The sequence below is a fragment of the Corvus brachyrhynchos genome, unplaced genomic scaffold (assembly GCF_000691975.1).
Source record: "Corvus brachyrhynchos isolate BGI_N302 unplaced genomic scaffold, ASM69197v1 scaffold60, whole genome shotgun sequence".
Taxonomy (NCBI): Eukaryota; Metazoa; Chordata; class Aves; order Passeriformes; family Corvidae; genus Corvus; species Corvus brachyrhynchos.
The window spans coordinates 7,443,964-7,458,857 of record NW_008236767.1 but is presented as its reverse complement, the minus strand read 5'-3'; the positions used below and the strand labels follow the sequence as shown (position 1 = coordinate 7,458,857).

Here is a 14,894-nt window from a genome sequence, read left to right as displayed (position 1 = left end):
CTCTTACAAAGTAGCAGCTGATCAATTTTTACCTTTTGTTTCCAATAAGCATTATAACCATGTTGGAATTGGAATGCTGACGAGCATCTTCTAACCAAGTTGTCAAGTGGTTGAAAGTGTCCCTCCTAAGTAGGGAGGAGAATGAACATTAAAAGCAGTATTTTAAGAAATCCTTCCCCTGTTAGTCAGCTTCTTTACTTGAGTAACCAACTCACTTATTAGTGCACATGCTCCGGGGATAAAAGCTAGTAATCCCTTTGTGAGAGGGAGAACAGGTGAACAAAAATTTAGCAAACAAGGAGTGTTAATGAACTCTGACTAAAAGGTAATTGAAAACATGTTTGCTACAAATTGTAAAGAGGATTCTTAGAGCTGTAAGAATCTGTAATTTTATATACATACAAAAACTGCTGAACAGAATTTTAAAGGAACAGAATTTTACCCATCAGATTCAACCAATCCAAACAACAGTACAAATAAACGCATACTCACATAGTAGTATTTGTTTTACTGAAAGCAGAAAGTGGTTGATAATCTTCTGTGAGTTTAGAAGCTGAATAATAAATTCAGCAATAAAGTATTTTAAAGTGAGGTGCATGAATGTGACATTACAGTTTTTACAGAAGGTGTACACCAAGTATTAAATCCCATGCTTGTAGAGTGGTTTTAAGATACCGTATTTTATTTATTAATCAAAGATTAATTTAACTGGAAATCCAATAGAAAGAATATGTTACTTCCTGATATTTAGAAATAAAAAGGGAACAAAAGGAAATCTTGTAGTAAAGTACAAGGCATTGCTCAATACAACAACAAGAGCCAAGACCTACAGAAGGAGGCACACAATAAGATTTTGGAGCCTGAACATTTTCATAAACCAGCCAGAATACCCAGAGTTTTACAGATAAACTGTATGTAGATACTTTAATACAGCAGGGAAACTTCAGTAACTTCTGAACACCTACTAAAAAACTACCAGATTAAGACCTGTATTTTCCAAACCTCATAAACACAGCAATGGTAGAAGTTTCCTGGTATTTTTTATGTAACCAAACTTCTATGTTTTACTATTTCACTCCTTTGCAGAATAGCACATCAGTAAAAGTATTCTGCTATAATTAAAGAAAAATTATCTCTCATGATAATAAAAACATTAGAAAGGAATTAATAAAATATTTTCAGGTCTTTCTCAGTAAAGAGAAATCCAGAGGTCAATAGTTTATAAAAATACTTTATTTCATTCTTCCTGAGAATTTGGGCATACTTTCTCAACTACCATACAGAGAAAACTGGAAGTATGTAGGTTACATATGCTATATCTTGATTTAGAGCACTTAAAGAAGGTTGATACAATGTTAGATTACCAATATCTACACAAAAAGCCAAACTAAATGAGACACTTAGCACTGCTATACACCATAGCACAATTCTACAAAGACATCATTGTAATCCAGTTGGTGTTCTCACCTTGTAATGTCGTACACTAGTAAAGCCCCTGCAGCCCCTCTGTAGTATGATCTTGTGATGGAACGGAAGGACTCCTGCCCTGCCTGTAGAACACAAAGTTTCATTACTTCATATCTAATACTTTTTTTTTGGTCCTGAAAACCATGAACTTAGAATCACAGGATCATAGAATTCTACTTTTGAGAGATGGGGATAAGGAAGAGTATGGATGGGAAATCAGAAAGGGGACAACTGGGGACAAAGTCTCCAAAAACAGGAAGAGAAGGCACATAAGGAGAAGACACCAACTACAGCACAGTGCTGTTAAAACAGAAAAAAAAAAGAAAAAAAAATCAGAATAAGACCTCTAAACCTTTTTTGGAAATCCCTGACAACCCAATTTACTGAATGGCTTCACAATACATGAATCATTATTAGAGCACAGAATGGACTCCTAGCAACTAAGCTCTGAAGACAAATTTGAAAGGAAGCAAATAACCCAGAGCTTCACATTTGAATTCAATAACCTGCTCCCTGGGGCAGCTGTTGACACTAGAATAAATAAAGTCCATTGTAAATAAATGATGAATGACATCTTTACGCCCACCATCTGCTGGTGTAAAGGTTGTTGGAAGGCCAAGGATGCAGATTTTATCCGTTATATCATAAACTGCAGCCAGCTTTCAACAGTCTTCAGATGGAATTCTTTCAGTAATCATTTTATTAAGAAAAAACAGAAAATGGTTGTGAATTCAATTTTACACAATTCTGCTCCACAGTTAATCAATTTCCTCTGTACTTGATAAATAATGCTTGTCAAAGCAGCTACAGGATGCAAGAGTCATCTTCATATACACTGTGAAAAACTTCAAAGTCTACATAAATTAGATAGTTCTCACAGAAGAGTATTCTGTAAAAATCTCAGCACTTAGAAGTATATGCTCAAAAGAATACAGTCCTGAAAAATAAATATTCATGGTTGCAGATCTTGAGCTCCTCATGCTCATGTTTTTCAGAAGACCTATCTAGCACTTGACACTTGCTAGAAGAAATATTTGCTTCTAATATTTAGCAATAACAGATGCTTTAGCATAATTCAAAGATAACACAGAACATGTTTAAGAAATACTAATGCTGAAAAAAACCCCCTATTATATGCAGTAAATCTGTATAAGTATAGGAAATTGCCCTGATTTAAAACCATGAAACATAACAGTGAAATATTTATCAAATACAAGCTACCTTTCAGCCATGCCTACAAAATAAGTCTATGGAGAACTTTTTCTTCTCAGTTATTGTACTTTTCTTAATACTAGATCATCTTGAATTCAAGGAGAACTTGATCTAGATACTGTCACTGAACAAGAACAAGCACAACAAGTTTAGACATGTTCAATCTTCAGAAAGCATCCTTATCTTCCAGAATAGACAGTAACTTCTGTTTAAGAAAACACTTTATCTTAGCCATTCCAGTGGAAACAGTTATAAAATACAGTACAACATACTTAATTGTTTCAATACCATTAGAATACACTCACATTTGCTCTTGGCCAAGAGTCCAAGTACATCTTTATGTAAACTTTGGAAACATCTTTATGTAAACTTTGGTAATAGAATACAACCAGTAGAATACACCAAGAAATAGTAAAAAAACCTACAGTTTTTCAGTGCAATACTTGGTTTCCTACATAGACATTCAAGTAAGCTCTACAACTTTTTCTTGATGTGGTGACTAGCTCAAGTGGGTGGGAGATAAATGAAACACTTCCCTGCTAAATAGACAACTTATTGTTACCAGGGTATTCCATAGATTGCCTAAATTCATACATGACCTGGGCTTCACCTAACACATTAAGATTGCCTGTTTCACCTTCATAAATTCCACCCTGACACATGAAATTGTTCATCTCCCTAAGTAAGTTAATCATGGTCAAGCAACATGTCAGGTTCTAGCAGATCTTACAAAAATGTAAGAGTTGTGAACTCTTAAAAGAATCACTTACTTAGAAAAGTTCAGTATATAAATCCTAAAAGTACTGTAATATTTTTAATTCTGCCTCACTTGACAATGGTGAAATTTAAACATCATTGCTTCCTTAAGGAAAGGGTAGAAAATGGTATCTTCTTTGGTGAAGTATTATTTTGAATTAATCAATTAATTGAACAATTATTTTCCATATAGCAATAATTAATTTGTGCTTACATATACCGATGGACAAGACAAAATAAATTCCCTTTCATTCTAAGCAAAAGAAAACTGAGTTTCTGTAAAGAAGCTCCATTATATTAAAGTTTATTTTATATATAATATAAAAACATATTATATAATAAAACCACCTTATATATATAATTTACTGGCTACTTTAACAGAATCATTCTGAACTAGATCTAGAAGGTCAATATAGCAGGGTTAGGCATGTAGAATATACTCCACAGCTTTTTTTTAAGCATCATTATTACTTTACTTCTTCATCTGAGAATTTTCTGTCCCCTCCCCTTTTTTCCAAGGGGGACAAACTATTTCAAAGAAGTCAAAACTAAAAGAAAGTGTAGGCTTTCTTAAACTGACTTAAAAAACCACAAGTGTGCTATAATTACACTTTATCAGTCTTACAAAAAGCAGGATCTACCGAAGTTTAGCTACTTGTTACAAGGAGCAACAGACAGAAGCAGCAGTATAAAAGCTCAGTATAAATTAAAATCAGCTTCAATACCAGAGAAAGGCCCTTTATCTTAATTTTGTTATTACCATCTCTTTCATGCTCCTGCAAAATCCAGCACTTACTTTTTTTTTAATCTCTCTTCCGTATTAAAAAGCTTTTTTTCACAGAATGGTTGAGGTGGGAAAGGGATCTCTGGAGGTCATCTATTCCAACCTCCCTGGCTCAAGTAGGGCCATTCAAAGCAGACTGCCCAGTTCCACATCCAGATGGTGGGGGAGGCAGCAGTCTGTGGTGTCAGAAATAGTAGGGGCAATACTCAGGAAACAAATGTTAAAAATATGGCCTTGGGTGTTTCCCAAGGCCACATTACATCCAGTACAGGTGATACAAGCTTTTGCTCCAAGACAATCCCTGATTATATGCACTGTCAGAGCTTTGCTGCAGTGGAAATGGGAAGATGGAGGATGTTTCTGGTAACAGCCAGACCACGACAGCTACTTCACACACAGAAACTCCAGCTCAGACATGGCTGCCTGCAGGAACCTATTACTGCACACTGAGCAGGCCTGAACATGCCTCCTCTCTCTTCAGGGAAGCAGGTGCTAGGTCTGACATGAGTAGCTCACTAATCATGAAAAAATGCAGGCCTCTGATAAACAAGCAATGTTTTAAGTGCTAAGTAACATTCTTTTTTGGCTGTTTTCTGTACTGTAAGCTTTTACAATTCATACCATAATGGTTCACAGAAACAAACACTTTCTGATAGGAGAGACTTATATAGACATAGTTCTAGAAGTCATAGGTCTTCAAGCAAGTACAAAAATCTTTATCCTTGCTTCAACTGCACAGACATATCCCATGTGCTTCTCAAAACATACTTCAGTATAGAGACCAAAATACAATTTGAAAATAACAATGTAAGCAGAACACAAAGCATTATCGATCACCTCAGGTCACTAAGATACATGGAGATTTAGGACCTGCCCTAGAGTTTCAGGAACATTTAAGCTATGCAACTGTGTTGTCAGGGACACAGTATCTCTGGCATATTTAAGAAAAGCCTCTAAGTGTTACTATTCCCTCAGGAAATCATGGTGTCATATCCAAGTATGCTGGTGGAGTTGCATCAGTGGCAAAATATGAAGGCAAGCCTTTGTTTTCAAAAAGAGTTACTTGCAAGTTCCTTAACTGTGTATTTTTAAATCTATAAAATAAGGGGAAAAAATTAAAAGAACCATAACTCAGGAAAAGAAAGTAGTTTAAAAAGCAGCATCCACAACAACATCTCTCCCTAGAAAACAGTCCATTGATTTTGCTGAGCTCTCTATTCTCAATGCTGAAGAATTTAAAAAGTTTCTTCAAGGACCAAGTTACCTGAGAACATCCCAGCAGGCCTTCAGCATCCAAGCTGACAAATAGTTTTTATTCAGAGGGAACATTACAGTATACATCTACATCCAATATGAGAACTACGACACACCTAGGTAGTAGCTCTGGACTCCCTCACTCTGAGAACAGGCATACATATGTGGTATGTTCAAAACTGGTGACAGAACATTTCAATCACACCGGGAATTATTATTTACTTGTTTACATTTTCCTAAGTTGCAAAGAAAACTAAAAAGACATCTTAAATAACCAACTCGTGTCACACCACCTACAACAGCTGCCAGCTGGGAACTACTCCACAAAGTTGATCCCTGGAATAAAATGTTCCAGAAAGAAAGAGGAGCAATACATACCTTTAAATATAGTTTTGAAAGTTATAAATACATTAACAGCCACTTAGTCACATGTCAACTTGTTTATACAAATGCATTAATCTTTCTTGCAATCATGTCTCCAATTCAGAAAAAAAAAAAAGAATTTTAAGATGGTTTACTAGCATGTAGTACAAATAGGCACAGAAGCAGTGTAAAAATAAAAAACAACCCCTTCTGTTTCCAGCAAAGATTCCCAAAAAAACCCAGAACTAATAACTAAAAATGCTTATGAAGAATCTATCACAATATAAGAAAGTCTCATAATTTATGTGAAGGATTTAGCCAAGTTACATGTTGCTTTAGAATTTAGTCAGCATGCAGTTAAGAACTGAAATTTCAAGAGCACTAAAGATCCCCAACGACAAAACTGTACATATGTGTAAATACAGATCATTTGTACATCTGCCTTTTCTTCTGGTGGTGTTGAATAAATGCCATTTAGATATCCAAAGCAATTCCCAACACATCACAGAACCAAAGCTTTAGCCTTCCATTATCAGAAGTACACTTCTACTTATAATTTGAAATAAACTGTACTTGAAACCCTTAGGTTTTAAGTAGCAACCCTCACTAAAATAAGAGTTCTACTGTGCAAAAAAGTAGTTCATACTCCTCCCATTTAAGGCCTTATCCTAAGCAAGAGTTTGCTCTTGTAGAAATCTTGTAATTATTGTAGAAAGCATGGATAAGATGCCAAGAAATTAAAAAACAATTCAGAAAATAACATGCCAATATTATAGTATTTCAATAACCAAATACATTTAAGCATGACAGACAAAGGTTTGTGAACACTAAGCTAGAAGGTGTATCAAGTTGCTGTAGCTTCCTAAAGTGACATCATGGGTGTGAACAATAACTTAAGCTACTGGCATTGAAGTTCAGATGAGGGTCATATTACACAAACAGCAACAGGAATAACTTAAATAGACAAATCCCCCTGCCTCACCCCTCAACCCATGGATCCAGAAATAAGTTAATCTTCCCACATGGCAGCAAACAGTCTGTGACTGACGATTAAACGAATTTCAGAAACTAAAGTAGATCCTCTGGAAATTCTTGATGTTGCTTCACAGCAGTGTAACAACAGAGGGCTATGAGATGCATTAATATGCATGCAGGTACCATGGTTAAAAAGAGTCAAATCAGTAAAAATGTAGTAAAAGAATACACCAACTGCCCACAAACATGAGTGTGTTCCGACTAGCAAAGCAAGTAGAAAACATCATGAAGTAAACAGTTAGTGACGAGCTCTTGGGGGTGAACCCTACATCCTAGCAATTGTCAGAGTCACTAGGATAAATATTCATTAAATGAATGAAGAGCACTTTATTCAGTTCTAATAGATCTAAACCAATTGAAAACACAAGAAAAAGATCTTAATTCCCACGAAGAATTAGTATATTCAGAATATCTGAAAGTGAAATACGCCTTTAACAATCATGCCTTCAATCTTCCACAAACATGCTTTTTTTTATACAAGCTGTCAACTCCTAACACTATCAATTCAATTAGAAACTACACTTGCATGGAAATCAAGGAGTTACTTTAAATTAGTTTAGAAAAGCCAATTATTTCAGATATTTAGTCTGCCTAAGCAGGGCTAAGATGTTGTAAGTAAACGTAATTATGAATTAATGTTTTTAAACCATGGATTTCCATGAAATAAGGCTGAAAGATATTAAAAATATTGCATTTAAGTACACAGGAAATGTTCGTATCATACCAATTTAGAGAACATTAGCATTGCTTAGCGTCATCACAGATCTCTCCTACTGCAGAGTCTGAGAAAATATCCTCTTTCAATTACTGCTTATTTTTGCTCATCAACAATGACTTTTTAGTAACAGTCAATGCAATACAGAACATCCCCCTCAACAACAAAACCAAGGCCACTGACTCAGCCTGGTAACAAGCCCAGTTATCTCTCTACAACAATGAACTTTTTCTGAGAAGCAATTTTAATATTTCTTAGTGCTATGCTGCTGCCACAAGACAACCAATCTCATCTACACAGCTTATTTAAACTCCAAAATCTTAACAGCTTCCAGAACAGTCATTTTAATCCTTACTAGTTGCTGTAAACCACTTCTAGTTCCCTAAAAGTTGTGTGCAGCTGACACTAGCTCAAATACCACACTTCCACAAAAGAGTTGCTTAACTTATCATAATAGGCAATTACCAACTAAGCAGTTTGGACAAAAGTATTTCTCAGTCCATCCAACTATTGGAAGCCATTACTATGATTAAAGATAAAAGAAGAGAAATAATCTAGGTACTAAAGACAAACAACAATTTCGTCCAATACCTCCTCTTTACAGACCTAAAAACACCAAAAAGGAATAGTGAAACCCAAAGACTCACAGAGCTAAACACCTGGGCGTGCCACAGCACACACAGCAGCAAGCTTGCAGAGCCCAGCAGTGGGGAGATCCAGAACAGCCTGCAGCTGGGAAAGAACAACAGGACACTATTTGCTTGTGCAGACATGAACAGTAGGAGAGCTGAGACTGCAAGACAACACTAAATGCAAAGGCCACACTGAGTATCTTTCATGGAATGTAGGTTTTCATTTGTGGGGTTTTTGGCAGGGGAGAGGCCTGGGGCTAGGTGTGTTTTTGTATAAGACTAGTGTTACTAGACTACCAGCTCACAGGACCAAATACTGGACTACAAATTCTAATAGACATACATGCATTAGTTAAGCATATATTCCAGTCTGGCCTCATCCAAAAGGAATTCAGTTCATGTACTCCCACATGGAAAACAGACTGCAGTAAATAGAGCTAACCTCTGTAATACACTCCTAATCCAAACTAAGATGCTAATGAAAAAGTAAAACACTCTTGAGTTATCATAAAAGGACACACAAATGGATCTCACAGACATGCAACAATGTTAGGTCTCCGTAAGGTGCAACATACTCCTGGCAGTGAGGTATGCTGCAGCTTCCGTATGTTCCCATTACTATGACACACCTTTCCCTGGAGCTGCAGTGATCTGCTGAAGACAACATAAAATGAGCACTGTTGCATAGAAATATCAAGCCAGAAAAACCTGAATTTTAGTGTTTGATTCTCTTAAGCAAGCAAGTTCATTGTGAAATAATCCAAACAAATTTTATCGAGCTCTCCACTTCTTATGCCTCTGCTCAGGATGCATCCTGTTCAGTGATGAATTAAAAGCAGGTGTGTAAGGCTAGCACCAAATCAAAGAAGGGCTAGTGCTGTGACTCAGTAAGCACCAACCAAAAACAAATAGTTCATGTGTTTCCTTAGCAACAGGTGTAAAATGAACCTTCTCTCACCAAACAGAAGTTGTTACAGCTTAATAAATACAGAGATAGCACCAGTAACAGCTACCAGTTTTGGCTAATAGAAAATGAGAATATGCTTAACACAGATAGAACACAGTAACCTCGGTCATTATGGACACTGGTGTACCTTAACACTCATAAGTAAAATATCTCTTGAGAATTACCTCATCATGTTTCTCATTTTTAGTATTCCTTCAACCTTTGCACCCAAGATCACAAATGATACAGTGCAATTCAGATATACTAACAAACCAAGACTGGATTAGAATAGAAATATCCAGTGTTTTAAAAATCAGATTGCATACAGTTAAACTTTTAACTATGACCAATATACTGTCATTCACTGCATACAATTTATAAACTATTAAGTACAACACCAGTATACAATCTACTCAGTGTATGAAAACTTCCAATTAATATCTTCAATTTATGTATGATATACTTAAGAAGCTAGCCAGAAAAAAATCCCTGCTCAAACAGAGTTTATAAGTCATAGTCAAAAGTACTTGGGTTGCCATTTTGGCTACTGGACAATTTGCATGCATTCAAGACAACAACCAGACTGCAAAGAGCCACTGAGTCAGAGGCATCAGGAAAAGCACAGTCTACTGAAACATAGCTGAAGTTCATTCATATCTAAGGCAATTAACAAAATCAGTTCAAATGCCAGTGAAAGACAGTAGTAAAATTAGTACTTTCATCTGCAGACAATCTGCCCTAATTTTGTAGGTAGGTGTAGGTATGTAGTCTCAGTCACACTATATACTAAGGATTTAATCATGAAGCTACTTTTTATGCAGAGATTTGCTTGCATATTGACCTTAAAAATGCTCAGCTACCTTGGTAGACTGCAATCCACAGTTATAATAGTAAAAATTCCTGGGGCAGAAAAAGCCTAAAAAAAGCTGACCATATTGTTCTGTATCTTTTTCTTAGAACTTCCAAGAAGGCACAGGTGTTAGATGCCACTTCAAGTAAAGAACTTGTAAAGTAACTAAGGTCTTACCTACGAAGTTCACTAAAATATTACATTTATTTACATTTTTATATACACATGCACATATGTAGGCATGCATACATGAATGTATGCCCCTTCACTGATTTGCTGCAGCAAAAAGGGCACATACATGAGGCTAGGGATCACGTACCTGTCAGTTTCTAAAGGTATCCTAAAATGCTTTTAGAAAAGGAAACAGGCAACTCTTTCTTAGGGAACAGCCAAACACATTTAAAAGATACAGATAGCAGTATGAACATCTTAAACCTGCTTCAGAAGTGTAGACAGTGACTGCTTTATAGTAAAGTGACTGACAACACAAGAACAGCCAATATATGCTCTTAACCTGAACCCCCTCAAAAGTCAAAGTTTGAATTTTGGAAGGTATTTTGAAACTTTAAGCATTTATTAGTCCCTTCTTGACTGAGGTATTTACTGTCTTGAACTTGTGCTCTTAAATCTTCTTCTATGAAAAGTGAGCCATGTGTTTTCTCCTACCTTGGAAACGCAAACATTTCCTCTAGAGAACTCTTGATTAGAGGTAGCAGACACAACACAATTTCACAACAGGATGTTGTATTTACCAAATCTTGCATGAATGCACAAAGAGATTGTTTAGAGAAGTGTAAGTTCTTGGTAATATAAAAGACTTTCACCAAACAGTGAAGCAGCATGAATTATAAATCAGTATTATAAATCTGACAAGTGTTGAGGAAGTTACAGTGCAAATGCCGAAGAATACATCACACCAAAAAAAAGGAAATATTAGGAAGTTTTTAACTTCATAGAAACCAACGAAAAACTGCAAGACAAAGTACATAGTCTGTGGATGCTGATGATAGAGAGCTTAGCCAGAATAAAGGAAAAGCTAGTGGAACAGTACGTTTAAACGATTTTTATGATTCATTACTTACCGTATCCCATATCTGAAGCTTTATCTGTTTTCCATCAATAGTTATCATTCGAGCCCCAAATTCTACACCTGAACAGATTTTACAAAAGGTGACATTATTAGCACATATCAGAAAGAAGAATGTCAAGTACTATGAAAGCAAGAACATAAATTTAAGTTCAGTCAACACTGCAGGAAATAATCTCTTTCACAATCTGCTTTTAGCCAATTTTCCAGCTGCTTGAAAGAGCTAGAAAGTTTTCTAGAAGAAAGGTAACTGTTACTGTCCAGGTGTCTGGGAGGTATTTCCAACAAAGTTTTCCAAACCACTTAGTAGTTCTAGATTAGAGGGAGAAACAAAACCCTTTGAATGTAAACAGACTTCTGAAGAGTCACAGTTATTTTAACACTCTACCAGTAACAGATTGCTGGGGCCAGTTTAGAAGAAATTACACCTACAATTCTTTATCAATAAAATAATCTATTAAGTGAGCATACAAAAAGTCATCTTTGACAAGACAAATTTTATTACTGTATTAATTAAAACACACCTGTTATTTAAAAAGTACTTCCAAAATTCTAGCTAATTAAAGATCAAATTTTATAACCAAGGGAAAAAAGTGTGTTTCAAATAAACAAAATTTCTTCAGTGGAAAAATTCAGCCTTTTATACCATCTTTTAAAGCAATTTTGAGATGATTAACAGTAAATCAAGTATAAATTGAGGCTGTTACTGCAGTAGTTAAAATCTAACAAATGGCTAGAGATACTGGACATATTTAAAGGCTATAAAGTTCCCATTAACCTATAACCATTATTAAAAAAAAAATACAGACCTGCTAGCTGAAGTTTCACTAAAATTGGTCATTGTCTAGACTTGGACTCAAGACTTTCAATAATGCAGCCCTGATTTGAAATACTCCAAATGTCTCTTCAAAAGCTTGCTTAGAATATTTGAGGGTGCAGTGTTGCTTTCTGTGGAATGATTTGGGGGAAAGGGGCGGAGCTCCCCAACAGGATATTGGAGCCAAATAAAAGCCGTTGGCCAAAGACCACTGTGCTCTTTAGCAACCAAATAACTTGCAGCAACTCTATGTAAAGAAATTGAAAGAATGGAGGTGGAGAGGCAGCAAGGAGGAAGCAGGTAAATGACACTGCTCTTCCTGAGGTTGATTGCAAAGGCAGGGAAGGTCTTTGGACTACTACACATGTAAACACTGAAGGTTTTACCTGGTCTCCAAATGTGGCTATAGAGCTGCTGATTTAAATCCAAATAATCTTAAATGCTTCGTTTCTGAACATGACCCCATAAAAAAAATAAAAGGGTATTTATCCTATTCCATTAAAATAGATGCCAGGAAAAAATTCTGAATTTGAAAAAAACACAGTTTGATGGCAGGCTTGTTCTCCAAGAAGGAATAGAAGCTGATCAGGTTTACAATAAGGGCATGTCCTATGGGCAATGGGCAAACAGCTACAATGTTTACAATGGTTTATTTGATCTACACATTTTCAGTACTTTTAATACAACCATTAGGGCATTTATTAGTTAAATTCAACCTACCCCATCTCACCCCACAGGAGCATTCATATGAACCCATGTTCTTTCTTTATCTGTCTTTCTAAATCTGTTTGGGTAATTGGGAGAACCTGGCCAAAATACACACATGCCCTAGCAGTTAAGGAGGCATTTCCACCCTCTTCTTCCCTCTTTTTCAAGCAGCTTCCCAAGCTCCAATACTACATCCCTCCTCATGTTGCTTCTAGGTTCAACTCCTCATCTTACCAGCTTCAGTTTCTATTTTGTTCCCAGATTTCAGCTAGCTGTATGCCAATCAAAGATCTGGCACTACAACCACCCTGCTGAGGTGAAGCCGTTTCCCAGAACCTATCAGTCTGCTGAGGTGACAGGCCTGCCAAATGCATGAGTGATATCTAAGGTGTCACATATTTGGCAGGCCTAAAGAAGAAAAGATGATAAAAAGTCATGCCACCCTGAAGTACTCAGGCTCTTTATTCAGCCAGCCTATCTGCCGCCAAGACCTCAAATATCTGAAAACTGATGTTAGCCAAATTTGAACTATATGAGACAGGCACACACAAGGTGTGGAAGGACTGTAAAGAGAAAGGGAAGCAATAATCAAACCACCTGATACATTCTGTTACATGAAGAAAATCTGCTTGTATATCAAGCAGCTATTTCAGTACTCCCAAACATAGGAAGCCTACCTATTCCAGCACACAAACTAAAAATAGAGACTAGGATACATTTTGTGCAAGGCTCATGATTAGAGATGATAGGTTCCTTGAAAGAACATCAACAAGGCGAAAGGTTCTGCCATCTCCTCTGAGACTAGCACCTGTTATGCTTAACAGCAAAACTGATCTGCAGACTGAACTTGCCCTCAGAAGAATTTAGTACCACACTATTCCTCTTATTTTGTGTGGGAAGATAAATAAAAGTTTGTATCATTTACTGCCATTAGATCAGAGGCAATGTGTCAACATGTACTCATTCCCCTGGTATCAAATCATACATTACACAAATGGTCCATACCCAGTTGAAGAGCTGAGAAGGAAAATCCCTATCCCTTCCAAGAGCAAGTACATTCATATTTCAGTCCTCTATTCAAAAGTTAGTCTTCCCAAATAAATTTGTTTATTCATCTTTAAGGTTAACTTTGCTTTAGTTTAACTTGTCTTCAAGGTTTTGTGACTAGGGTAATATTATGTTCCCTAGTGAAAAAAATGCTACTTCCATCACCATCAGTGTATTTCAAGCTTTGACAATTCTTCTTCTGTGCCCAGTTTTAAGCTTTTCTGAAGAAACAGTTTAGATACCACAGCTATGAACTTTTAAAATTATTTCAGATTGTACCCTCCCAATAGAAGACCCCCACTTGACTTCACTAGCAAACAAATATTCATTAGCTAGAGATTCACTGCTACCTTAACACAGCACAAATCCTGCATTTCTGCAGCACAACAAACTCATAAATGCATGCTGAGGCACCACAACCACTTAACTACTAACAGCAGGCAGCACAAAAAAGACCTACCAATAGTGAGATCGTGGACTGGTTGAAACCGCTTGTCTGTGAACTGTAACAATAAACATGATTTCCCAACACCTAAAAGAAAGAAAATAAATGTGTTAGGCGAATTTTAAGAAAAGCCTGTAAAGAACCAATAGAAAATAATTTAAGGAAATGTTACATATTGCTTAAAATTAATTACTAGAACTGAAGGTATTAGATCTCACATACTTTGAAGTGTATTAAACTTTTTAATTACAGCTTTTAAAGTTCTAGAAACATAGTCAAAGCAGTTATTTTCAAAAATGGGATAAAAATGAATTATTCTTTTGAAAAAGTAGTTCTGCCTTTAAAACTAAGTGGAAAACAAGTTTTCTAACAGACCTTCAAAGTACCACTTTACATCCTCTTTCCACAATAACTACAGGGCTTGCTACTCCTCACAACCCTTTTTCTGCTTCTCCTTCAGTACTTTCAGCTTTCTTCCAAGCTAACTAGATCCTCAATAGCATCAGACTCCCATCTATCTCCTTATTTATCACCTGAGGTAACCACAGCAGGTCTGTGGCTGCTTACAGCTATATGCTCCTGCTCACTGGTCCCCCACAGGCCAAAAAGCAGTCTAAGAAGAACTGGCAGCAGCTGAGTTTACATTACAGTCAGACAGGTAATACAAACACTGTCCCCCTCAGATAACCAACTCATGTCAGAAATCAGTTTACTTCAGATCACATGGACACTGCTCAGCAGATGGGCAATTTCGTCTGTATGTGAAAGCACAGAAA

General features: G+C 36.3%; 1 protein-coding gene across 1 annotated transcript in view; it reads right to left on the bottom strand.

The window, feature by feature from the left end:
* Nucleotides 1–14,214, bottom strand: part of RAB2A (RAB2A, member RAS oncogene family) — a 30,799-nt gene extending 16,585 nt beyond the window's left edge. The window contains exons 1-4 of the mRNA XM_008644948.2: nucleotides 14,134–14,214; nucleotides 11,097–11,164; nucleotides 1,468–1,550; nucleotides 33–125 (exon numbers count right to left, since the gene is read on the bottom strand). Of these exons, the coding sequence (XP_008643170.1) occupies nucleotides 33–125; nucleotides 1,468–1,550; nucleotides 11,097–11,144 (224 nt within the window). The 5' untranslated portion in view covers nucleotides 11,145–11,164; nucleotides 14,134–14,214. The remainder of the gene's footprint in view (nucleotides 1–32; nucleotides 126–1,467; nucleotides 1,551–11,096; nucleotides 11,165–14,133) is intronic.
* Nucleotides 14,215–14,894: the final 680 nt, after the last annotated feature.